The sequence below is a fragment of the Corapipo altera genome, unplaced genomic scaffold (genome assembly GCF_003945725.1).
Source record: "Corapipo altera isolate COAL_440 unplaced genomic scaffold, ASM394572v1 52, whole genome shotgun sequence".
In the NCBI taxonomy this organism is placed as follows: domain Eukaryota; kingdom Metazoa; phylum Chordata; class Aves; order Passeriformes; family Pipridae; genus Corapipo; species Corapipo altera.
The window spans coordinates 4946597-4973217 of record NW_020884930.1 but is presented as its reverse complement, the minus strand read 5'-3'; the positions used below and the strand labels follow the sequence as shown (position 1 = coordinate 4973217).

Here is a 26621-nt window from a genome sequence, read left to right as displayed (position 1 = left end):
AAAATCTATTTCTAAGAAAAGGTCAACAGCATCTACTCACAAGCTTCTAGTGTGTCCACAAAAGATAATCTATTTAATGTGCTATCGAACCACAGGATACACAGCAGACTAGAAGAGGAAGGAATGACCTGAACCAACATGGATGCAAGCACCCCAAAATCTTTTTACCTGTGTGATTTATTTTGCTCTTGGGCTTATTATGTGGGCACACTGGATCACAAGAAAACTGCTGACTAATTGCCAAAACAAGAAGGGAAAGATGCTTCTCTTACACTGCCTGCAGCCAGCATTCACAGAACATTCCACCATAACAGCATTTGTCAGCCGAAGACTTAAGATGAATGTCTCAGGCAGTTTACATGTGCGTTCAGCTTAAGTGTATTCACAAAAACTCAGTTCAGTCTGCAGGAGGAAAAAGTCTTAAGGAGGAGAAAGAAGGTTCTCAGCATTCACACTCATCTCTTTTCAGCAATATTATGAACTTTGGTCATTTTTTTCCCCTGAAAAGTTAATGCTGCTGGAAAACTGCACCTGAAACCCAGAGATCATTACTCAAGTCTGATAGAAACATGTAAAGAATAGCAGCCAGTTACGCTCTTCCTTCAAGGCTGGCTCGGTTTCTTCCACAAATCAAGTGGTCCAGAGTCCTACTCTACACACCTACTGCTCTTCATTGGGCTTTAAGCAAACTTCAGTAGCATCTCTACTAAGATCTTAGCTTATGTGGAACAGGACAGAATCCTGTTGTAAAACTCATAGCCGCCTCTTTTGATCTTACTGTCACACTTTGAAGCAAACATCAGGGAGTAATTTACCATCATAGCTGTAAATGAGACATTCCATGTGGCCAGCAGAGTGTGGGTGGTCATTTTGGTCCCCAATATTCACAGTCAGTGTGTTGGTGGAGCTCATCGGTGGGATCCCGCTGTCTGTGATCAGGATGGGCAGGTAAAATGCCTTGTCCACTTCTCTGTCAAAGGTATGCAGTGCAGTGAGCAGTGCACTTCCATTGTGGAAGTCCTGCAAGTTGAAGTTAGTCAGACTATCAAAATCGCCGAGAAGGCGAAAGGAGAAAGGTGCTCCATTCGCAGGAGTGTCTCGGTCCTTTGCATACAGCAGCGTGGAGGTCTCGTTCATTTGGACAACCTGTGGAGAAGCTGTGTTTTCCCAGACCACTGGGTTATAATGAGCCTCAAACTCTGGCCCATTGTCATTTACATCCTGCAGAGTCACTAAAACAGTGGCACTGCCAGTCAGAGGGGGCTGCCCCATATCAGTGGCAATGACAATGAGTTGGTACTGTGTCACTGTCTCGTGATCCAGCAGCCCTGCAACCATCAGCCACCCATCATTAGCCAAAGAGAATTGGCCACCTGGGTCAGACTTATGTAGCAGGTGGAAAGAAAACCTTCCGTTCAGGCCAGAATCCAAGTCAACAGCAGAAACCTGCACAACTTTGGTGCCAACCGGCACGTCTTCCCCCAGGGCAACCACTTCATAGAACTGAGGGTAGAAGACAGGAGCATGATCATTTGAATCCTCCACATAGATCACGCAGTAAGCAATGCTGAAGAAATTCATGTCCTCTGCTTTCACAGTCAAATTGAATACCCTCTCATGAGGCTTCTCAAAGTCAACCTGTTTTCGCAGCCGGATAAACCCACAGTTGTTGACTTCATCTGTCTCAATGGAAAACTTGTGGTCATTGTCCCCATCAAGGATGCTGAATGTCACCATGGCATTTTCTCCTTCGTCTCTGTCCACAGTAGACACCACTGCCACTTCAGTGTTAATGCTCGCATTCTCAGATACAAAGGCTGTGTAAATCCTTTGCAGGAAGACTGGAGCATGATCATTTACATCAGTCACCAATATAGTGGCAGTGCCTGTCCCAGTGAGCCCTCCTCCATCTCTGGCCTCAACCACTATGAGGTACTTGTCTTCCTTCTCCCGGTCCAGGGACCCAAGCACAGTACAGATCGTGCCACTGACTGAGTCAATTGAGAACAAGTCCAGATTAATTTCATTTTTGACGTTCTGAATGATACTGTATGTTAGCACAGCATTCATACCAGCCTTCGGGTCATCAAGGTCCACTGCTGTCATTTCCATGACAGGACTGTCAGCTGGTGCATCCTCAGGGACGTGGCCCGTGAAACAGCCATCCAACACACAGAGGAAAAGGGGTGCGTTGTCATTCACATCCCTCACTTCTATGATCACATCTGCAAAGCCAGTCAGTCCTTCTCCACTCTCATCTGTTGCAAGAACAAGAAAGCGCCACGTTGATCTCTTCTCACGGTCTAACCTTTTATTTGCGCTGATCTCACCTGTGTTCTCATTGATGCTGAATTCACTACTGGCCCCCTGCCCATGCAGGGAATAGTTAATGGCATTTTGATCTGCTGCTTGGTCAGGGTCTGTTGCGGAAACCTGGAACAAGCCACAGCAGGGTAGTGTTTATGTAAAAGAAAAGAGAAAATCACTGTTCTCTTATTGATGGCAGCTGGTATTGTGCTGGCTAAATAAATACCATGCATTTTAACAGCAAGCATCTATTGGTTTGCATCATTCAAGTACTCTTTCAATAAACATCATGCACACCTAGGGAAACAAAAAGATGACATTTAGACAGATTAATATATTCTATTTCCCAGTATATTTTGGAAAGAGGAAATAACTGTAGGAAGAATCAAGTGGAAATAACAGCAGATCTGATGAGCAAATGTTTCTTGTGAAACTCTTTGGATCTGTAATACAAAGACAAGCAGGGGCTCTTTCTCTCTGAGCAAACAGAAGGCTGTGAAAACAGGCTGTACATCCAAGCTGATGAGCAGCACAGGCCAGAGAGAACTCCCAGCTCCTGATTTGCATCCAGGGATTATTTGTGACACTGCTAGTTGGGCCAGCCAGGAACTGCTCTAACAGCAAAACAATGAAAATTATTGAGTTGGAGTCAAAACCCAATCCCTGGTAATGTTTATTTGGTAGTATGCGTTACATGCAGGAGGCACACGTGCCAATCATGCTATGCTTATACAGTCACTCAAAATATGCCAACTCTGCTTTGTGAAGGAAAGCCATCACATTTTTCAGCATTTAGAATCACAGAATTTTAGAATTAGGTTGGAACAGATCCTTAAAATCATCACATCCAACTGTTATTTATCTTGATCAAGACGGCAAGTCCACCATGCAAATTCTTTATTCTGTTCTTTACAGAAAGTTGCTAGCTAAGTCCTAATATCAGGTAGGCTTCACCTACCCTGAAGAAATTATCTTTTTGGTTTTGTATGAATGGATGGGATTGAGCTGAACACAAAGTCAGGTTTTGCCCTGCTTTGTGCAAACTGCTTTACCTTTAGGACAAGTACAGGCAGATCTGTGAGCTCCTCCAAGACACCACCCTGGTACTCATTCTGAGTGAAGACTGGTGCTTCATCATTCTTATTGACAACATTGATGACGATAAGAGTGTGATTTTCCCATTTTCCATCAGAAGCTACAAGCCTGAGCTCATAATGTTGTTCTTGTTCATAATCCAGAGGCTGAGCAATGAAGACAGTTCCAATCTCAGGCTCCACATCAAAAACTCCTTTCAGATTTCCTGATGTGATCTGATACCTTAGTTTGGCATTTGCACCTACAAGAGAAAGAAACAACTGCTGCCTGTTCACCCTATGAATGCTTAATCCAGCTATGTACAGTGGACACATATCCAAGAGCAACCTTATTTGCCTGGACTGTTATAGTGTGTGTGGGATAAAACAGACACAGCCACAAACAAAATGATATGTGTATGTAATCTGAAGGGTTTGTGTGTGGTAGATTGTGGGTTATGTCTGCATTTATATATATTTGCAGACATGGACAAGCATCTGTTGATTGATAATGAAGGAATTGTATACCTCTAATTTATTGTTCATTCATTTGCCAATAACAAAAAAGTAACATACTATTAAAATACTAGAAGCTACTTTTACTCAATGTTTCCTAAGCTTCATTTCAAACTCCAATATTCCTTAATTTTTTTTTAAACCACTGGGTGGTGCTAAAATATAACAGAAGTCCTCTGTTTTGAGCAAGAATTCATCTCAGAAGAACATTCCACCTGTACAACAGCAGCTGTTTGATTGTTGCAAAACTTTTAGGAACAACAATAACAACAAATTGTTTAGTACTTCCTGTTTACTTATTTGAAAAGGTAAAAAATATGTGACATTGCATTCCAATATAGAAAATCATTTCCCAAATTAAAAAGGCAAACTGCTAGGAGTAGAAAGAACATTCAAGCATTTCAAGTTATAGTCAGCTGTGGATGAGAAGACTAGAGCAACCAATGTATGGTAGGAAAGTGAAAAGGCTGTGCTTAACATTACTGCTTGGAAGAGCTTGGCTGCCTTTGCAGCAAGAGTTTGAGCATCACTTCTACTCACTTTTGTCAAATTCTCCCAAATGCAGCGATTGGTTTCAAATGGCCTCTTAACATCTCCCTTGTGGGCACTAGGAGGCACAGGCATTACAGCACTGCCAGTGGAAGGAATGACCAGCTCCCATCTGCTCCCGGGAACATGTTCCTCTGGTTCTCATTTGGACTCTGTCATCAGCTTGCCTTCTTTTTTTCAATGAGTTTGCTTTTCTTGAGCAAATTTTACTGGCCCAGCTCATGAAAGTAGCAAAAAAGCCACAGCAGAAGCAAAGTCAGGGACTGACTGATGGTATATGCTGTTGGACTGGGTCAGCCCATCTGTAGGGGCAGTTTCACACCATCGTAGCCAATGTCAGTGTGAGCCCAAACAGAAAGTCTGGCTTTCCTTTCCTTCCTGACTTCATTTCTGACCATGTCATCCCAGATTATCCATTGTTTGTCAGATTCTTCCACAAGCATATTTAACTAATTCACCATATTCACTAAATCATCAAAAAACGCACAGGTCTGGTTTTCTTACAATGATAGTAAGTAAAATTGACTTCCAGAAAGATCTAGAAAGCACAGGATCTGGCAAAAAGCAAGCACATGCTCAGGAGTGGGTTTTTATGTTACCTATTATGAAGTTACAGCAGCACTGTGATTCCAGGTGATTTCACTCTGTCCCAAAGAGATTGCCAGTTAGCTTAACCTTTGCAGTGAAAACCTGAGCACCTAATAAAAGAAAATGCTCACATGTGCCCAGAACTTCTCACTTTTAAAAATGCTTGAAATCTGTAATCATCTCCTGGATGCAGAGATTTGTTTGCCCATGAAGGAAGTAGCCCTACGCACAGCACAAATTAACACTAAGGACTTGAAAAGATATGCAAGGTCCACTCACCCTCATCTTCATCATCTGCTATTGCTGTCACAACAGGACTTCCAACATCCTTGTCCTCATCTACGCTGACCTCATACGCTGACCGAGGAAATGCCGGAGCGTTGTCATTCACATCACTGACAAAAATCCTTACGTAGGCTGTGTCTGAGAAGGAGATGCAAGAGGAACATGCAGACTAGAAATGGCAGAGGTGGAATACCTCGTGTTATCCCAGACAGCTCACAGACCCCCCAAGTCTATAAAAGTTAAAGAACTCAATCTCTGATATCTTTTAACCAATACAGAATTCCTTACTAGTTTTACCTGTGTTGGGCTGCCCATGAACACCAGGTCTAGCAGATTCTGAAGAGTCCTGAGACTGAACTTCAATCAAGTAAGAGGCTCTTTTCTCTCTGTCAAAAGATGCACGGGTGGAAATAATTCCTGTCTCAGGTTCAATGGTGAAGAACTGGTAATCCTCATTAGAATCTTTCAATATTAAGTAGTGAACCTAAAAAGGAAATAGTTAAGAGAAGTTAATATTTTTGATTTTCGTTTATATGTCCAAGTGTTGTGACCTCCCCTTCCTCAGCAGCCTTCTGGTTCTGTCTGTAAAGTAGCAACACTCTGAGGAAGGCCAGATCATGTGAATATGATTTTCTAAGTCTTTTGCTCATTTTTATATAAAAACCCCATAACTTTCAGACAGAAGAACACCTGAAGAGGTGATATCAAGGCCCATCAAGCCCAGTATCCAACCTCCAACAGGGACCAGTAGGAGCAGTTAAGAAAGACCATGAGTAACAGGGAACAAAAGGTATGGAATGACATCTTCCCTGGTGTCTCCTCAGCTTCTAGCAATCCACCATGATTTTGATTAAAAAAAAAAAAAAAATTGGAGCTAACTGATAATTTGGGTCCTGTTCAACAGGACTGAATAAATGAAAACTTCCACTGATGAAAGTTATCCACATTTTTGCCTTTAATAATATTTGCTCTCTGAAAAGAAAAACATTTCCATCCCCACCCCCAAGTCATGCCCAGAGCACCACCAGTTCTCCCTCAGGTTGCTCTTCAGATGTTGCAAAATGACAGTTCAAGAACAGCAGATCTCCACTAGCCAGAGTTTCTTCACAGAAGAGCTAGTAACATTTTTGGAAATGACTCAAAAAATACACAGAAAATGAGCAATTTCTTTCAGAATTCTGCTTTTTCCTAGGGTTGGGTCATTATGACAATAATAGTCAAATGTTGGTTTGACCAACCATTTGACCAATGATGATAAAATAAAATGCTTTTTAATTGGTCATATTTAAATGGCAGGGAATAACTGACAACAATCACTGACAATCAATTAAAAAATGAGCTGAAGAGGCAAGAGTTTGGAAACATTGCCTGCAGCCACATCCACTTGTCTTGTCACAGGAGCAACCCTGCAAGTCATGCAGCAGTGCTTTATCATGGTTGCTGGATCACGATTAGATGCTATGATGAAGGATCTGAAGACAGTGAACAGCATCTTCTCTGCCTGCCTCCCAAATTATGCACATCAGGCACATGCTAGACAAATGCTTGACAAGTGCTGTAAGAAGTGTTGGTGGCTCATTATCCTGTCATCTGTTGGCTACACATTCTCACTAATTACAATACTAAAACTTGACAATCGGGAGGAAAAGAACTGGATGTAAGGTCAAACCTCTCCATGTAGGCCAGAATCCAAGTCCGAGGCTAACACCTGAACCACTGATGTGCCAACATCAGCTCCTTCTGGCACAGACACCTCATAGTTAGAAGACATGAAGAATGGAACATTATCATTGACATCTGCAAAAGGAGGTGATGAAGATCATGATAAGAAAATATTTGAAGACTTTGTTTTAATGTGCTGATTTTTTTCCCCCTGCAGTTACATTTTACTTGGAGAAAGAACTCACGTTGTTCATAGCAAGAAACAATCCTACTTTGGGTCTTCCCATTCTTGTGGTAGCTGACAGGAGGCATTTTTAAAGACATTGAGCAGCTTCTGGGAGATAGTGGCCTAATCTCAGCTAAGATACTAGCTAAGGATTTGACCAGCAATATTCTTACACTAAGTCCATGAATGCCAGGACCAGGACCAGTCTGTAAAGAGCTGGTTATCTACAGCAGTAGGTAATTTCAGTATTTTAATAAGATTAACATACAGAGAAAATTAAAATTGCAGACTCTATAGAGTAGTCAAAGAATGTGTTTCCTGGCCTTGTCAGGGTGGTATAGGCAGTGTTATGTTAGGCTATAGGACCTAATGATTATTTAGGGTGCAATTGCACATTAGCCTCCCCTCATCTAACTACTGGCCAATGTCCAAAGAAAGCATGCTGATCTTTCCACTCCTGTCATCCTGCTCTAAACCATGGGATCCCCCTTCCCATGAACTGGATCATGTGGCCCTGTGTTGAAAGTGCTCATTTGGTTGCTCTGAGTGAGACTAAATTTCTTGAGAGAAAAGGCTAATTGTGACCTGACACGCTCTGCAGCTCTGTGATCATCAGATCCAATGCAAGGGATGTAATGAAATTATGCAGGTGAGGGAAAGGATGGGCTGATCTGATAGTGGCGACCTGCAGTCAGGTCAGATTACACACAAGGCAAAGCCATGTTAAGCTCATATCAGTGCTGGTCTTGCTTGTCTTCCTTACCTGACCCTTGTGGAGACCCAAACCGAAAAGGCATGCCCAGTATTTTGGAGGGCCAGTTTCTGGCACATTTTCTCCATAAAACTGCTGTGTCGGACAAGATGAGCACAAGGGACACGCAAGAGAACCACGGCAGCACTGACTCAGATGCGTTTAAACTGCACTGGAATCACATCCTCCTGCTGAACCCATGGCAAATCGGTCCAGGTTCCTCTTTGTCTGTAAGGTGACTAAACTCAGAAATGCTGCACAGTCCCCTATATCTTTTTGCACCTCTCACAGTTTAACAGCCAGATTAGAAGGAAGTAATTTTCCTGTGTCGTGGCATAGTGCCAAGACAGAGGAGCTGTAATGACAGTTCCTTGGCTCCATCTCTCTTTGTCAAGGGCAGACAAAAATTTAATATCTCATTCTGCAAACCCTAAAGCACACATTTTGTTTTACTACTGCCACGTGATTCCGTTGATTCTAACATCTATTTGCAGGATGAGTGTCTTAATTTTTTTTTAAGTTGTCAGTGTGGGCTCCCATAAATCCCAATTTTCTTTCTCTCTTATGTGCATAATTGCCCGTGGAAACTTCTATTCTAAAAGTCTATTTATTTTCCCCTATTTTACAGAAGAGAATATTTCTTGTTAGAGAAATGTTTCAGCAAATTCACTGAGCAAGATAAGAAAAATAAGATGATACAAAAACCTTCCTTTTCTGTGTACTTGTGCATAAATAAAGGACAATTCTGCATATGACATTTTCTGGTGGTTATTTCTCTCAAAGTTGTTTAACTTGCTTTGTTCTCCCACTAATTTATATGTACATGTGTAAAGACTTTTTTGTACAAAATACTAAGTTACTCAAAAAGGATTTTTACTGGTAAATAAAATGAATTTTCTGACAAATTCTAATACCAATAACTGCGCTAGAGGAAAAACTTTTTGAGATAGGATCCATAAACTACAAAGCGGCACTGACCAGGTGGACTTCACTTATTCATATTTTCATCTACTATCAAAAGTAACTCCACTAATGCTTCAAAAAGCAGGGGTTAATATCAGATTTATAGTTTTATGTGGATCTACAGGAGTAGAGCCTTACCAAAAGATGCTACTATAAGGATTAAATTTTTGAATATTGCACCTATTGTGAAGACCCTCACAATTTTGTTTCTAGAGCTTTAATCTCAGTGTGCAATAGAAAATTCTGTATGTAACAAAAAACCCTAAACAGACATCCAACACAAGCCCAGCCTAACTATACTGTTTCAGTAGCACAGACTATTTCCAGTAATACTCATTTCCTTTCAATAGCTTGGGAACAAGTACTAGATTTCTCCTCCTATCAAAAGAAATTCTTTCTAATTAGATTTATAGAACCAGTTGTCTAAACATTCAAACAGCCCATTTTTGCACTACCACATTTCCACATTTGATGGTGGTACTTAGAAATCATCTCAAATAGATCCTTCTGATGAGTGCACAACCTTTTACAGTACAGAAATGTACAAAACCTTCTTAGGTGGCTTGGCATTTCATAGATGTTACCTTAATTCATGACATTATACTAAAAATTACAAGAATATTGTTCTGAATAAGCTGTTCTAATAACAGCAAAGCTTACCTGTTACGTTCACACAAACAGTGGCAAAGGAAGCTAAAGGAGTCATTGCTACATTTTGTGCCCGGACTGTCAGGGTGAAAAACTTAGTTGTCTCAAAGTCAAGTGGTTCAGCGACTAGGAGAGAAGCAGATCCATCAGCTCTGTTTGGCTTCAGATAGAAACGAACTGGCATGTTAGTCTCTGGAACTTGACCCTCCTCCAGATTATACGTAACCCTGGGATCACCAAGAGGGGATGTGGCTTTGATGGTCTGAAGAAGAAAAGAGCCACGACATATGTTCATGAAGCACAGGATTGCAAATGTTACATGTTCAGTTTGATGGCAAGAACACACATGCACATATGTCCTCCAAGAACATACACGCTTATATGACTTGGATAACAGATAAAAGAGAAAGAGTTTACAGAGCTGAGATTCATTTTACAACATTTAGGTTCAATGCAGGTCTTTAATCAACAAGAAATTTACCTGCCTGTAAGTGCACCAAGCAAGAATTGCACCACTGGCTAAAGGAAATCCCTTCTTTCTCCTCCTTCCAAAGAAAAAGCGATCCAAAAGGAGACCATTTCTCCATCGAGTTGTACATATTACCCATCACGTTACAGGAAAAGAACCTAAATTGTTTGCAACTGCTTGGATATTACATGCAGGAGGAGGAAGGCAGGAATTATCTGGCAATTTATGGAAGACACTGTCCTTAAAGAGTAAGTCTGTATGGGTTAAAAAGGAATTGATTTGAGTTAAAAAAAGCCCAAAGCAAATTACAGTCATTCTATGCTCTAGTGCTGAATAAGAAAAGCTGCAGGAAAGAGGCAGGCAGGTAACACAGGCCACTGAGGATGGAGGATGGAGGAGCTGGCCCTCGGTGGGAACACCCAAGGATTTCCCACACTGGCAGGGCACAGGTTTTGCTTCTGTGGGAGCACATCCTGGTGGCCATTGGTGTAAGTAAATCACTGGGAACACTGCTGCCAGCTGAAATGCCAGCCTATTCTGCAACAGGTGCTCCTCACAAACTCTAACAGGACACACAGCAGTGAAGGTGGATAAAGGAACTGCAATTGAGTAAGGTTGAAGAGTGGGCAGAACAAAACAGAGGAAGAAGTTGAAATGAAGAGGGAGGGAAGTAATCACATTTTTAACATACCAATATCTTGGTGTCACGAATGGTGTTTTCAGGGATGGTTACCCAGTATCTGTTCTGTTCCCACCGTGGTGGCTGGCTGAGTGCATTAGTGACAGTGACCGTCAGCTCCACGGTGCTGCTCCTGTTCCCGCCATCTGTCGCTACAATATAGCGCCTAATGCGAGTTGTCTACGAAACAAAGAAATCAGACGATATCTGCAAACCATTTTGTACAAACCAGGAGATTGCAATTAATGGATCTGCAATGGATTTGAGGGGTTGGAGGTTGCTCTGTTCCAAGCAGAGTCTCATATTACCTGGGGTAGTGGGCAGTTCACGTACACCCAACCTGTGCTGGGGTTGATCTGGAAGTATTCCACTTGATGCTCTAACATCGAGTATGTGACAGCAGCATTCACACCCTGGTCACTGTCGTGAGCTGCAACACGGAGGAAACTCATCCCCACTGGAGTGTCTTCGCTAAGGAAGTCTTTGAAAAGACAAAGGTAGTGTCAGCAGGTCTGATCTAGTTTACAAGGCTGTGTGCGTAAAGAAATACCCTTGTAAAACATAGTCCTATTCATGGCAGATTAAATGTTTCTGCAATGAGGGAGGTTACGAGGTATTGTCACCAACAGAGTGTCTGAAGTCCTCTTTTAACTTCCCTGTCCCTCTCCCCAGCCATGCTGGGTTGTTAAGCGAGCTGCTGGTGATGCAGATTTACTGACACTGCTGCTGCCAGCACTTGTGCGTCTCCACAGCAGTGCTGGCAAACTCCACAGCTGGTTGCATGCCTGCTGCTTCGGATCACAGCCCAGGCTGCTATGCCCAGCTGATGATAAAGTCAGGTTGGCATCAAAAGGAATTCTGTGTGAATTGAATTAATCCTGAATGTGAGTGGTGGCAGCAGCACTGCCAATGAGAGGCTGTAGGTAATCACAAAGCATGAAGACTCAGGTCATGCCAAAGAGGCCTCCAACATCCCAGTGTTTTGGCGAAGCCCCCAGGGCAAGGGCAATGATCACTTTATACCTATCTCTTTCTTTAGGTCTTACTCCCTATTCCCAGCAATACAGCTGACATAGAGATCATGTCTTTGTGCCCACAGTTCTAGGCAGACCGTTCCTTCTTTGGACTTGCTTGTATCTAAAAATCTGGTGGCAAAGAGTCGCACATTTGAAGTGTTCATTGCACAAAAGAGTAATTAAGTTTCTCTTCCTAAAGCCTGATTCCTGGAAGGGACATCAACAAAATTCATGAGCAGTCAGTTCCTACTCCACTCTGCAAGGTACAACTTCATATGAAGCTATTGCATCCCTGCTGGTTGTCTTTCTTCCACACTCCCATTTTTATACTGCTCTGATCTGACTTGGTCTTGTTCTTCCCTCCATTCTCAGCCATCCAGTCCCAATTCCTTCTCCAAGCAGCTATGGGTGCTTGCCTGGTCATGGTTTCGAGCTGTTTCCATGTACTAAGGTTCCATCAGCTCAGTGTATTGAAATGGTCCTGACAGGGTGAAGGCTCATGCAGTTGGGTTTAGACAACCCAGTCAGTCTATTTAATCATAGCTTGCTCAGAAACTGTTTCATATCTTTGATCTCCCTTGTATGTGTCTCCTTTAGCATTTTTGAGGTGGGACAATCAGAGCTGCATACTACTTAAAGTGGAGCGGTCATGTTTTCTGTTTTGGCTTTCTCCCTTAATATCTACAATCTGTGGCAGTGGAGCAGTAAAACTTTAAACCACAACAACTACTTTCTTCATGAACAACAATAAACTACTCTTAGCCCCTGTGTCATTTAACTGTCCTAGGATTCTTGTCCCTGGTATGTCAGTAACAGCTAAAGCTAATCTCAGAAGAGATTACCAGCACTAAAATAGATTCATGAAAATTGAATTAATTGCGAAGAAACACTGTAAAATACCACTCTTTGTGTGTTTATGCTGTGTTTAACAGTCAAATTCTGTTAAATTGCACTGTAAGAAAAAATACAAAATTACTTGAAAGGGCTGTACTCTCTCATTTCATGTGCTTTGCTTGCTGCTGGCGTAACTAACATTTACTACACCATCCCTACTACAGGGAGTTAAGCACTTCTTTAATGTCTGTTTTGCAGGCAGATGATAAGATGCATGGCTAAATCAGGGATTTGACCAACATCCTAGTGCTGAGGAATAAAGAACCAGCAGTTTCCAGAATGAATAGAAACCTCTGACTAATGGCATTTGATCTTGTTAGAGAAGGAGCTATTTTTAATTCTGTGACGTACAAGCATTGATTACTTATGTATAGATGCTGGCAAAATGCTATGCATAAAGTGACCTCATTATCTGCAGTTTCGCCATCTCAAAGTGCTGCCTTTGCTTCAGGACCTTTGCTGGTATCCTGTATTCATGGAAAAAGAAAGAAAATCTGCCCATTCCTCAGAAGTGCTGAATTGATCATAGTTACCAAATGCAACTTCTCAGCTTCACAGCTTTTGAAGTAAAAATATTGGCAGTTTCACCGAAGGACAATTGACAGTAGTAGAGAAAGGTTCATCTTTGCACAAACATTGTCTTTACCTCAGTGACTTGTCTGCTCTGCTCAAAAATATTTCTCAGAGATCATTTCTACTTGATTTCTCAGTGCTGCTTTGGCCAGGCTTGCAGAAAACACTGGTAGGAATGTAGAAATGGCTATTCCCAATCTGCACATTTTAAGCAATTTGGCACTTGGAGTTAGTCTCTGCAAAATACTCTAAAAGATGCAACACAATTTTCTTTCTGTCCCTCTGCATAACTCTGAAGTGTGGATGTATATTTTGCCTATTTCTTAGCAGGTCACTTCTCCTCCTTGTCAAACATCCAATCTGTTTTTGAACCCCGCTAAGATACTGGCCTCTGTGATGCTGAAGACAACTTACTTGTGAGCCACCTTCATTTTAGTAAGGCATTGGTCACCACTTTACCCTCCATGACATTTCCACGCAGCTTGCAAACATCTACAAAATGGAGTTGTCACATTCATCATCAATTTTTTGCCATTTTGAGGCAATTATGCAAGGAAGGGCCTGTTCTAGTCCAACAGCTAGAGAGTATGCCCATAATTTGTGGATGACATTAGAGGGTCCGAGTGTAATGAAGTGCAGGATTCTACTGGAGAAGCATCAAGTCAAGTTAAATGAAAGACAAATGAAAAGCACATTGTGTGGGGATGAAAAAGGGAATGTCACCAGGGTAAATGGGAGAGGCTAGCTCAGCAGTACAGTTACAGGCGGCATAAGGGGCTCCCAACCAAAGGCAGCCTAGAAACCAAGGATTGCAGGCTATTTGACAAGAGATAAATGCCACTTCAGCCTATTCAAGCAGAGGTGCTGTGGTAAAGAGACACAGATGACAATTGTACTTCTAGTCAGGGTTGATGAATTCCCAGCTAGGATGTCATGTTTTGTTTTGGAACATAAAATAAAGATTCAGCGTGGAGAAAAGCTGGGCTGGGAAAAGCTGCAAAGGGAAGGGATCAGATCTGCTTCATCTCTAGGAGTGAAGACAGTCAATGTTTTTGAGAACTGCAATGAATAAAGAGGACTGATCAATTCTGTGCATTTGCACTGGTGATGGTTTAAGCAGTGCCCGGCTTAGTGGGTAACAGAGGAAGACTGGTCACCTGAAAAACTGACCACTGCTATAAGGAACTACTAACCAGGCTCACGCGGCAGTACTGGGACAGGTAATTAAGCAACACTCACATTGATAGCGACTGTTCTCAAACTTGGGATCGTTGTCGTTGATGTCAGCGATGAGGACGGTGATCTGACACACGCCGATCAGCGGCTCCTGTGCCTGGTCAGTAGCAGTAACAGACAGCATATACTCCCTCTGCTTCTCCCGGTCAAAACTCTGCATGGTTCTGATGACTCCTGGGAACACAGACACTCCCTGTTCTGCATGTCGGAGCCTTGGGACTGAATTTGCAGAGAGGGATCTGCACATCTCCTGCACAAGAGGAAGCTCTGACCACATGCAACACAATTGTCAAGCTTAATTCACACCAACCCTGCAATGCACATCTTGGACAAGACCAAATCCAATTCTCCCATCTCTCCTCTCCTCATATGTCACCTGCTGCCAGCAGGCAACAGCTTTCTTTCCTGCTGCCCTGATAAGGAGCTTCAGTATGAGCACCTTGTGATCTCATGGCTCTTGGAGCACAGAAGGGCTTTCTCCTTCTCATCAAAAGGTCTCTCTTAGGTTTATTCCAATGATAGTCAAGTAACTGAATCAGCTCATTACTGCTTTGAGGAAGAGTCGCACCACAGAAGGCAAAAGTGATGTGGCCAAAGTCATCTCTACTACAGGAGTTGGAGGCTGTCTCATTAAACAAATTAAAATTGGGCAGCTCTATCAGTCACATAGTTCCATGGATAAATCAAACAATTTTCTCCAAATTTTCCACTTTTTCTCCCTAGTAATCAAGTCTCTCCTTGTCTCTACTATTTTCTTCTGGTTAACAGACTTCAAACTGGCCTTCCTGAGATCAGTTCCAGACTTACATGTCTACTATGCTCAGGTCCAGAGGTCTGCAGCTCTATTGTAGGCCCTTTCGGTGTCCTGTACAGTCCTGGACATGCCAGTACCAAATTTTACTGTTTTAACTGTAGAAACTTCAACAAAATTTATGACTTTGTCATTTGAAATACATCATACATCAAGACATCGCTGCCGTGTTTTGGTATGAGGGTTTTGCCTGCACTGCACTGGATCTCCTATTTGTGCATGAGATGAGAAATAAACTGTGGCCATATGGAAGGGAAGAACAAACTCAGACTGTTCAAATCACACTTTCTGCTCTGCACTTTCATAGCTACACTTGATCCAATAGGGAGGTAAGTGACAGGTTTTTATCTGCTTATTGAACCGGAATTTGCATTTGGGGTCCCCAACATAAGAAGGAAGTGGACCTGTTGGAATGAGTCCAGAAGAGGGACATGAAGATGATCAGAGGGCTGGAGTATCTCTCCTATGAAAACAGACTGAGTTGTGATTTTTCAGCCTGGATAAGGCTCCATGGAGACCTTATAGCAGCCTTCCAGTACCTAAAGGGAACCTACATGAGAGCTGGAGAGGTTCTGTGGGCATGTAGTGATAGGACAAAGGGTAATGGCTTTCAGCTGAGGGAGACTAGGATGAAATTCTTTACTGTGAGCATGGTGAGGCACTGGCACAGTTTGCCCAGAGATGCTGTAGGTGCCCCACTCCTGGAAGTGTTCCAGGCCAGGTTGGATGGTGCTTTGAGCAATCTGGTCTAATGGAAGGTGTCCTTGCCCATGGCAGGGGCATTGGAACTAGATGATCTTTCAGATCTCTTCCAAGCCAAACCATTCCATGCTTCTAATGATTTGAATCATTACAACCTTAATTTAATCTAATCTGTGTGCATGGCTAACCTTATACTCTGAACATTACCAAGGGTTTACCCTATAAACTGTTACAGCCAACCCTGCAGTTACGCTGCTAAAGCATGAGCCCACATGAACACACTCATACAGTGGCATTTTCATTACAAAAAAAATGTCATTTTCATTTTATCTCAGCAACCCGAAGCTACTGACCTGTGTCTGGGTCAATGCTGAAGCCTAGGGAAGCTCCGTCTCGGTGCATTAGCCCATACTTCACCTCTCCATTGACGCCAAGGTCTGCATCATAGGCTTCTACCTGTAGCACGTATGTGCCTGGAGGCTGATTCTCCAAAACCCAGGTGCTGTCACTGTAGTAAGCGCACTAAAAATACACCCAAATATCTGACCCTAAATATTACACGGAGCCACATGAAATGTTTTTTTTTTCAGCAGGCCTGAGAAAAACTCAGAAGAAAATTACTATTATTACTTATACTTACAAAGAAATAAATCTCTAAGGGAGAGGAAGGAAAAAGGGAGAATGGAGACTTTACATTTTCTGTATGAAGAAAGCTGACTGCTGTTCACTTACAAGTTCATTCTGCTCTGCACACACAGTCCCTTCAGCCCGCCAGAAATCACCAGTAGCTAAGGAGAGTCTAGAACTCCAGTTACGAATGGGAAAAGAGTATCTGTAGAAAAACATCTTACCTCTCTGAAGACAGGCTTGTTGTTATTAATGTCGTTAACTCCTACAATAACCTCAGCAAAACTGCTGAGAGGGGTGGGTCCCCCTGAGGCGTTGTCATCTATTGCAGTGATGTTCAGGGTGTATTGTGGCCCTTTCAGATTGGGTGGTGGGTTTCTGCGGAGCTTAATGATACCTAAATTTGGAAGCATAAAGCGTCATTTTAATTTAGGGAGTAAACATACAAAATGAACGAGCATCACATTTCTCTGCCACTGTATTGTTGGTTCAGTTTGTATTTTGGTTGCAAAGCATGGGAATCCATCATCCTAGTCTGCACAGCATTGGGCCAGGATCCTAGGTTTTGGCTGATAGCTGTATAACAGCCATCATATCAAAGAACTAATCCTCACTGATACGAAGTATTCCCAATTGCAGATTATACGAATATGGTGCTTTCTTATGGTTTTTGACATACAGGAGAAGCAGAGTCAACAGAGATTAGACGGTAAATAACTGTTTTCTAAAACCTCTTTCCTTACCTTTCTGGCTATCCAGTTCAAAGTTGCCCTCCTCATTGCCTCCTGTAATCAGATACAGCAGACCATCTCCATCAGGGTCCTCTGCCCGAACAGTAGCCACTAAGGTGCTGGGACCCGCATCTTCCGAAAGGAAGGTTCTGTAACTGATGGACATACAGGAGCAATGGCAGCATGTACAGTATCAGATGAACCATTGCCATGGTAAGCATTAGACAAAATTATACATTCAGTATGAATGTGGGGTTTTTTCAAGCTTTGGACATGTATTCATGAAATCTTTAATTGGTTTAAGATGCGACTTTGGTCTTCTTTGTTCAGCATAGGGTACTTACTTTAGGATTGCAATCCTGCACTTTTAGTATACATAAATTCCAAAGATCTTTTGGAAGATATCAATATGCACCATACTACAATGTGCTGCAAATCAGGATCACATACCTCCTAAAGCTGAGAAAAAGGACGTCTGTCATAATGTGTTTTTTATGTCCCTATATATTAATGGAAAGCAGTAGATACTACAGAGATGAATGTAAATTGATGTTTTGTAATTAAATATATGTATGTTTTGTATTTAAAAAAATGTCCATACTTGAAAGCTGTGCAAAGAATAGAAATTGTATTGATTATAGACAGGAAAGAAAGAGGCATCTTAAACAAGCAAGGCCTCATGAAATTAGTTTACAATACAATCTGTTGATGGTAAAGTTAAGTTTTAGTGTTTGCTAACTACCATTGTTATCTGTCATCTATTTATACATGGATAATCATTTAGAGATCTAGAAGTCAACGTCATCAAAATCATTCCCTGCATAATCAGGTCTCGGATTTATTCTGTTCTCTCTCTGTAAGTATAAAGTGAATATACTGATATCACAACTGGTGTATTTTTTTTTAATACAATCTGGAAATGAAAGTCCAACTACCAAAGCCTCTCTATATAGAAATTACCCTTCAATTTCAGTGGTACTTATAGTTGCACAAAACAACAAGTGATCGTTTAGCCAAGTATTATTAAGGTTACACATATGAACAGCATCTTTTAAACCCAAAGCAGGAGTTCACGAAGCCTTACACAGGCTGGGAGAAGACAGGAGCCTCATCATTCACGTTGGCCATTCGAATCCGCACGGACGCCGTCCCTGTCCGAGGAGGGTGTCCTTTATCAACAGCTATCACCACAAACTCATACATATGGTTTGCTCGCTCAAAGTTCAGCCTCTGATTAGAATTGATGACCCCGTGATGCGTGATGGAAAAATCAGTGCTCTGGATGAAGTAAGTGATCTCAGAGTTGGAGCCAGAGTCGCAGTCTGTTGCAAGTACTAAAGAGAACACATTTAACAGACTAGTCATACTGTAAAAGAGGTTTGGTTATGCTATTTCCTATAAAGTCAACTCTTTGTTTTTGAGAACAGGCATCACCTGTTTCATCCATAAAAGTCTCTTTTTAATGATTAGAGTCTGGGAGCTTAGCAGGAGGCTGGGAGTAAAAAATCAAAACAATTCTTCCATCCCCTTCAACATAGCCTGAGTGATCACAGCCAGGTGAGTTTGCAAAAGAGCTGTGATCTCAATACTGCACAACATGTTTTGTACAAACAGCAGTCAACACTTCTAATTACCACACAATCAATATGCACGTTGGTTGAATATTATCAGTCATAAACTGTGTAGTCACTGTCTCTGGGGATGCCGTTCAAATTTAATTAGCTTCCAGCTATGTTACAGATAAAGTACTTTTTAATTACCCGGTGCTTCAAGGTACAAAGAGCGATTAAACATTCCTCCCCAGTAAGTGTTTATTCAGTATGTTGGGTGTCCCATCTGCTCAGAAGCAGCAAATCAGCAGAACAAAGAGCTAGGGCTCACAGCATGGCATCAAATGTGATTTTTAAGAGTGGGAGCTCACATCTCCAATTACCCTGCAATTTTTCTAGCCAAACAGGAGGCTTCACATCATACCCCCACTGGTATTAAACAAACTCCTTATTCTACCAGGAGGATGCAGCCACTGCAGTAGCACACAGATTTCTGGAAGTGGACACCCTGGCAGGGAGCTGCAGCATCATCCACAGATGAAAAAACAACCTGTCTCTATCAGAATATTAACTCAAAATAGGAAATGGGGAGAGAAAGATTTCAAAAGTACACAAATACTATTCTATTTATTTGCAAAAAACTTCAGCTGCATCTGCCTGTGGAAAGTTACTCATCTTTGTGTACAAGGACATTTAGGGGGGTTGTAACACTTTGTTTAAAATCTCTCCAAATCCCTCTGTGTAAACGTTTGTGTGTGTTACAGATTACAAAATAAGGGGCTTTAGAGTTGATCACTCTCTTGCTGTACTGAAAGACAAAATATATTAAAAACTCGAGAAAGTTTGAAATGACTGTGACTTAAATCTGGTTAAGTATTGTTTTTAGAAAGACATATTTGAGTTGAAAAGTTCTGATTTAGTCTACAGTCATTAGTGAGCCATTGTAACCATACACAAAAATATATTTTATGTGCTTAATTATCATACTTCCTTTCACCCAGATGTTTTCTGGGAAATAGGGAATGTGATACTTACTTGTACATGACAAGAACAAGCCTTACTTCCAAATAGCGACTGGGAATTCTATTCCCATTCCATTTAATTCCATCCTGCAAACTGATGTGCATTGCAAAGATATTTTGAGGATCATATAGCAGCCACAAGCAGGTCTGTGCTGGCTTTGCCTGTGTTCTGAACTAGCTTATTGCAAGCTAGCTCCAGCTCAAAGCCTCATGTGTTAGTACAAAGTTGCCAGCTCCAACTCTAAGCCTTGTTCTGCTGGCATAGTGATGAGACTGAAGGAGTACACTAATCCCTGCTGAGAACACCCCTCCATGCTTTTCTCAAGATAGCGTGTTTGCATCCAGAAATCTTAAAGCACACACAGTGAGCACAAACCTGCCCACAATGACTAAGTAGATGGATTGGCTCAGCATAGCATCTGCACTACAAACAAGATACAAGCCAGACTTCAAGTGTGCTAAAATAAAAATGGTTGACAATTAAAACCTACATTTACATTACTAACAGTTTTAACAAATGCCACATATCACACTACCTTCTTCACTGCCATCAACAGCAACTCACACATGCCCAGAATGGCAAAGGCTGTCTCATATTTGTATTTATTTTTGTTTGTGAGACATTCTGAGGTTGCAAAATCCTACCCCTCCAGGAACTACATCCAGGGTAAGAGCTGTTCGGGTTTTTTTTTACCCCTGAGATAATATTTTTTTTTGGCAGTCAGAGTTAGTGGCACAGGTCTCATCCAGCACAGGGTACAGGTGACTGCCCATACAGCTTCCTTGCAGCCACTAACAACCCTGCCCAGCCCTTCAACAGCAAGCGAATGTTCATACACTCATTTCCACTGACTGTCACTATACTTCCACCTCACATTTTCTTTTCTAAGATGGTTCTTTCTCTTGAAAACTTGCACATGTGGCAAGACAACAAAATGGGATGCAAATGCACAGCTTTGCCATTCTGCTTGCTTTGGACGTCGTGCACACATTTTCTCCCCACAACTAAGAGCATTTTGATCAGCTTTACAAGTTTCCTGAAGAGAAGAGCATTCATCTCTTTAAGGAAAATCACATGCTTAGGAATTTTAGGAGTTGATCATCCTGATCAACTTCTTGTTTCCCAAGAGCCATTAAACCAAAAAATGAAGTACAAGAAGCTCTGAACTCTCTTGGTAAGCATTAGAGAAATCAGACCCTGCAGCCCCCTTATACAAGGAAGCTAAGTTTCTTATCACCACTGCAACCTGCAGACTTAAGCTCCAAATTTAAGAAATTTACATTACTGGCTTCAGAAGACATGTTAGACATGTAAATTTTTACTAAGTCTTACCTTGACACATACCCATTTTCACACAGTTCATAACCCTCAAGGTCTCAGCCTGTCTTCCCATTACTACCCCAGTACCTGCCCCTCCTTTCAGTTTGAACGCTGACAATGGACCTGTAAGTGTTCTCCCTGTTTCAGGCAGTATACAGCTATGGCATGTATCACAACACATCAGACTACCTCAGATCTTTAGACATCTTGAAGGCATTTAACTGACACCAGTAAAACAGGCTGGAGAATGGGCTTTTGTTCCCTGCCTGTTGATCTCTCAGGACTGACACAAGAGATGCAACATCACCCAAATTCACTCTTTATTTGTGCAACCATGGTATTTCCTTGAAGATTTTTGCGGAACTTAGAGCTAAAGTTATTTCCAAAAGCTCTGATCTTTCAGCAGGATAGTGTTCTAGCCTCTAAGTGTCATCTGTGCACTCAGGTTTTATGCGCAAGTATCACTCAGCTGTGTTAAACACAGCAAATGTGGGATGATGACTGTTAAGCCACAATCATAAATAAAAGTTCACAGGCTTTCCAAAGTTTTCTCTTTTAACACTTTGCAAGTCAGTTATACAGCATTAATACCTATTTGATAAAACTATCTGCCTATCTAAAAAAAAATTATTTTCCTCAACACTTTTTTTCTTAACTAGTTGCAGCTGTGTCTGGGACACAAAAAGGTTACCAAGATTAGTTGAAAGACAGCTACAACATTTAAAAGAAACAAGCTATGGCAATCCACTAAGTCACTGCCTATCAGCTGCTTTAATGTCTCTTGAGTACCACAAGAGCCTTCCTTGGGCACATCACAGTGATCCTCACAGGAAGACACTCACAACTCTATTTCCAGGATATCTAAAAGCCATCTATTACCTCCAGGAAAGCTGCCATCCACGTCTTACAAAGGCAGTGAGCACTTCCTCATGGCAAGAACATGAAAATGGAACAAACTAGCAGGTCTGTGGCAAGACTGAAATGAAAGGCAGTGGAATGGTCCTCACCTTGCAGTAGAGATGTGCCAACAGGAATGGTTTCGGGAACATTGTCTCTGCTGTAAATGGAGCGCTGGAATTCAGGAGAACAGTCATTTTCATCGGTGATATGGACCATGACCTGAGACAAAAGGACATGCTGAGAGGAGATTTTAGCTTCTACACTTCAGAAAATGGGCACCTTGTTCTAGACACTGCCATGGCAGTCAGTGCTTTTGCTCTCCCATCCTTACACCTCCAATACTATTTTTCTTACACTATTCCTGTATCGCAAAGAATTATTTTCTTCTCCAGTTCCAAGCAGATGGGAGGCGAAGCCAAAAAGAAATAACAAAAGGTATTTGCAGAGCGTAGATCTGAACCTAAGTCAGACCTCAGCTTTCTTCCTGTTCTATAAGGTCCCCTTCCTCCCCAACATCCTCTCAAGTGTCCTAGGCTATCCACCAGTGTAACTGGTTCCACTAGTAAACTAACAAAGATTGCAGAGACAGTGGGTAGGATGCAAAGTGATTCATGTACCTCAGTCACACTGCTGAGAGTGCTCTCAACTTCCATGGCTTTCAGTAAGAGATGATAGAGATGGTGTTCACTTTCGTAGTCCACAGGGTGGGTCAGGCTGAGCTCTCCGCTCTCTTGCCTCACCCTGAAGAGCCCAGAGGGATTTGTCAGCAGAGTGTACGAAAGAGGCTGGCTCTGGAAAGAAACAGCCTCAACAACTGCTACTCTGTAAAGAATGAGAGAACAACTCTTTGCTTCCAAACAACAACAATAGCTGTCTCCTGAGCACCTAGAGGAGGAAGATGATGAGGAGGAAAGGTGTCTTGCTCCCTCTCTGTTGATGCTTGCCTCAGCTTGCATTCAGACTGGAAATCCCTATGCTACAGAGAGTTGACCTACCCTCTCTTCTCTCACCAAATTTATCTGCTGACATAGCACGATTGGAATAACAGCCCATTTTAACCCCCACTAGCATTAAAACATCTTTTTCTTTCCTATTGTATCCTTCTAAATACTTGACAGTAGTAACTAATTTACCTTCAGTTTCAGAGATAAGTGACCTACTATACTTCTGAGTTTTTCTGAAGTTGTATATTCAGAAAAGGAACAGGTTCAGAGATGGATGGGAAACCCATGAAGCACAGAGCTTTTCAGATCCTGCTGTCCACCTTGGCAGGACATGAAAGATATGTTTGCCTCCATAAAGTGACTTAGGTTTTGAAGTTCCATCTCTCACACCAGTCTCTGACCATCATGACAATACACTTTCAGCTCATCTCACTGGAAGCTCCAGAGAAGGAGAAAAATTTCCCTCCTCCTCCCCATTCAGTCCCTTTTAAGGACTAAGTGGGGCATCTCCAGCAATTTTTCCTACTTCATCAGCTTATTTTGAGGTTTTCTACTCCTTAAAGGCCCTATGGCACTGCTCCACCTGCTACTTGGTGCCTTAAAGCCCATTCTGCTCTCAAGCAGCTGAATAGTGACAATAAAGCCAGAGCCAGCTCAGGAGCACCTCCCCACTGTGAACTGGCTTAGCTACTCTTCACGCAACAGCAGAGCCCCTTGAAGACTCAGCTTTATCTATTTGCACTTCACACTGGTGCTGTTATCTCAAGAGTCTGGCAACAACTTGTCTTTCTAAAAATTTAAGTCAAATGGGACACGAACAACTCCAAATCTAGTTAATCAAAAGTCTACTTTTCGAGCATTCATTTATATCTCCAGGAGATGGATAGCCAGTAGGTTGGCTGTTCTAATTCACAATGCAATGTGCTAAGACCCCAGAAACATTAAAATAATTCCAGCATCCCAGACTACATCCCATGTTCCACACTGGAGACTCTGGAACACCAGATCAGGCATAACTTCTTTTAGAAAACAGAATGTTATTTCAAAAGTGTAATAGGCAAATGCATACTTGTAGCCCTGAGTAGCAAAACTACAAGTTTCACTCTACTGTGCTCTCTCTAAATTGAAGCTCCTCTCAGATTGCAGGGAGGGAGCTCACCTAACAAAGTACAACTTACTTTTCTCCTGCTGGAGTATTTTCAGGCACAAACACACTGTAGGACATGTTAGTGAACTGCGGAGGTCGGGAGCCTGCCAGGATAGAAATGGAGGCATAGGGGCTTTTGTTGCCGTACTCATCGGTGGCTTCCACAGTAACCACATACTCCTTGTTCCACGCCAATGGCAAGCCAGTTGTCATGATGATGCCAGTACCCTTATCCACTTGGAATCGTTCTTCACCGCCTGTCAATACATTTACAAAGCTGGTCTGAGAAATGCCCCACAGTAAGAACATTTCCATCTTCACCATTTTAAGGTAAGCTATCCTCAAATCATCTGCCTGTGTCCCTGCATGCATTTCTTTTTTCCTCTCCAGTTGTGTACCTTATCTGTCACCCACACTGTGTTCTGGTGACCAGTGCAGTGTAAAAGAGACAAGAACATGTAAGAAATGAAGCCTTAAGCTAACAGTAAGGCTGCAATCAATTTAAAAATACAAGTAAAGCAAAGAAAATGGCAACAAGAAAGATTCCCATCCATGTAACTCTTACTTAAAGCACTTGCAGCTTCTACTTTCTGTACCTACTCTATCTTTAAGGATTCCCCAAGGGAAAAATCTATCAATTAAATTGTAAAATGGGAACTTGCTAAGAAACATCTGCAACTTAACAGAATTTTACCTTTTTCTTCAGAGTAGACCTACCTGCAATGAGTGTGTAAGTTATCCCAGCACTGGCATTTTCATTGTTACTGTGATGTGCGACAAGCTGGTAGATGAGAGTGCCCTTTCGTGCATCTGGATCCACACGTGCCAGGTAGGGGTATGGGTACATGCCCCAGGACAGGAGTTCATCTTCTGGGGCAAAGAGTGTCACATGGCAGAGGTACCAGTCATTATCTGCAAAAGATGCATGGATTTCTGGACAGCTTGTTCACAAACTTTAGTCAGGAATTTTCTGATCTTATTCATTAGTATCTGTAAAAATCTTCCACTGCAAAGAACCCATGGAGAATTAATTACAGTATTTTTACCTCTAGGGAGACCTAAGTTCAAACCTTTTGGACTCACATCAAGTCACCAATAGATGCTAAAGGTTTATATGGGCTTCTTGAAGAAATATTCCTGAGCACATTTATGTTCTAAAAGAGGCTTTGGGATTTGACTTCAAATCAAAATGAATATATTACTGAATACACAAAATAAATTTGAATGAAAAAATAAACTAAATGTAGAAAGGGGGGAGTAGAAAATACATATGAGAAATGCATGTCTTCTGTCTGAAAAAATATCATCACATACTTGAACAAACTGCATTGAGGTTGCAGGTCTGTTAAGGACTACACCACTGTCAAAAGAAACACCCACCAGTGTACTTGTGTCTCATACAGGAAATCCTTGATCTCTGCCTTCAGCCAAGGCCACATTTCACACAGGATGGAAGAAAACAGGACCACATGGGCAAAAACAGCACCAAAGAAAGAAATAAGCCAGAAATTCCAAATAATATTAACTGTAGACCTCAGGGATCTGATACTAAATAAAAGACTAACCACAGATAGAGACATCTGCTAATAGGCAAGACCTGTATTGACGAGCAGCCTTACACCACAGTAAAAATATATGCTGGGCAAATTTCCCAGGAAGGAAAGGACTTAATTGAAGTTTTGTGGGGTTTTAAAAACATATAAAATCATTTAAGATGTGGTTTCTTCAGCTAAAGGAAATTCTTAGATTACATGGTTTCTGGTTTCCTGATGTGCCAACACTGCTTACACAGGAACATTGGTTAGGTTTTTTTTCTCTGTATTGTTGTGTAAGACAAGGCACAACCCAGAGCATGAGCCAGTGGCTCATGAGAGCAGCTGTAGCAGTCAGTACTTTTTCTATAGCTGAGAGATGGGGCTGAGAAACACGTCTTAATTAAGCCAGCTACAGACAGCATCATTTTGGCACAGCCAAATAACAGAATGAAAGCTTTCAGGTACAGAGCATTTAAAGATATTTTTGTTCATTCATTGGTCTAATTCAGGCAGTTCTGATTTCTGCAGAGATGAATATCTAGTCAAGCATTTTTCCCATTTAGTCAAACCTAGAGAATTATTTCAAAAATTATAATTATACAGATTATTCCTTAATATTGCTTCATGCAGGTGATCCAAGTGTTAAATGCAAATTAATAAGGAGGTCCTAATCCTGCTGTAAGAATTGTAAAACCCAGTTAAAGTCTGCCCTAAAACAGAGCTTTTTGTTTCAAAAAAGACAGACAAGGGAAAAAATTTCACTGAGTTCAGGACACCATATCAGGGGAAATAATGTGTGTGGTTCAAATTAACCACAATTTTCTGGACTTTTAAAAAAAATTCACCTTCCTTCTCTCTGAAATGTGTATTTAAGTAGAAACATAGAAGAGTTTAGG

General features: G+C 41.7%; 1 protein-coding gene across 1 annotated transcript in view; it reads right to left on the bottom strand.

The window, feature by feature from the left end:
• LOC113954595 (neural-cadherin-like) overlaps positions 1-26621 on the bottom strand; it is a gene marked incomplete at its 3' end in the record, with an annotated part of 38561 nt that overhangs the window by 401 nt on the left and 11539 nt on the right. The window contains exons 3-19 of the mRNA XM_027659125.1: positions 24908-25102; positions 24222-24447; positions 22717-22921; positions 22207-22318; positions 18391-18640; positions 17319-17461; positions 16800-16972; positions 16302-16470; positions 14439-14609; positions 11025-11197; positions 10729-10896; positions 9581-9830; positions 6988-7115; positions 5616-5802; positions 5313-5456; positions 3360-3643; positions 816-2433 (exon numbers count right to left, since the gene is read on the bottom strand). Of these exons, the coding sequence (XP_027514926.1) occupies positions 816-2433; positions 3360-3643; positions 5313-5456; positions 5616-5802; positions 6988-7115; positions 9581-9830; positions 10729-10896; positions 11025-11197; positions 14439-14609; positions 16302-16470; positions 16800-16972; positions 17319-17461; positions 18391-18640; positions 22207-22318; positions 22717-22921; positions 24222-24447; positions 24908-25102 (4596 nt within the window). The remainder of the gene's footprint in view (positions 1-815; positions 2434-3359; positions 3644-5312; positions 5457-5615; positions 5803-6987; positions 7116-9580; positions 9831-10728; positions 10897-11024; positions 11198-14438; positions 14610-16301; positions 16471-16799; positions 16973-17318; positions 17462-18390; positions 18641-22206; positions 22319-22716; positions 22922-24221; positions 24448-24907; positions 25103-26621) is intronic.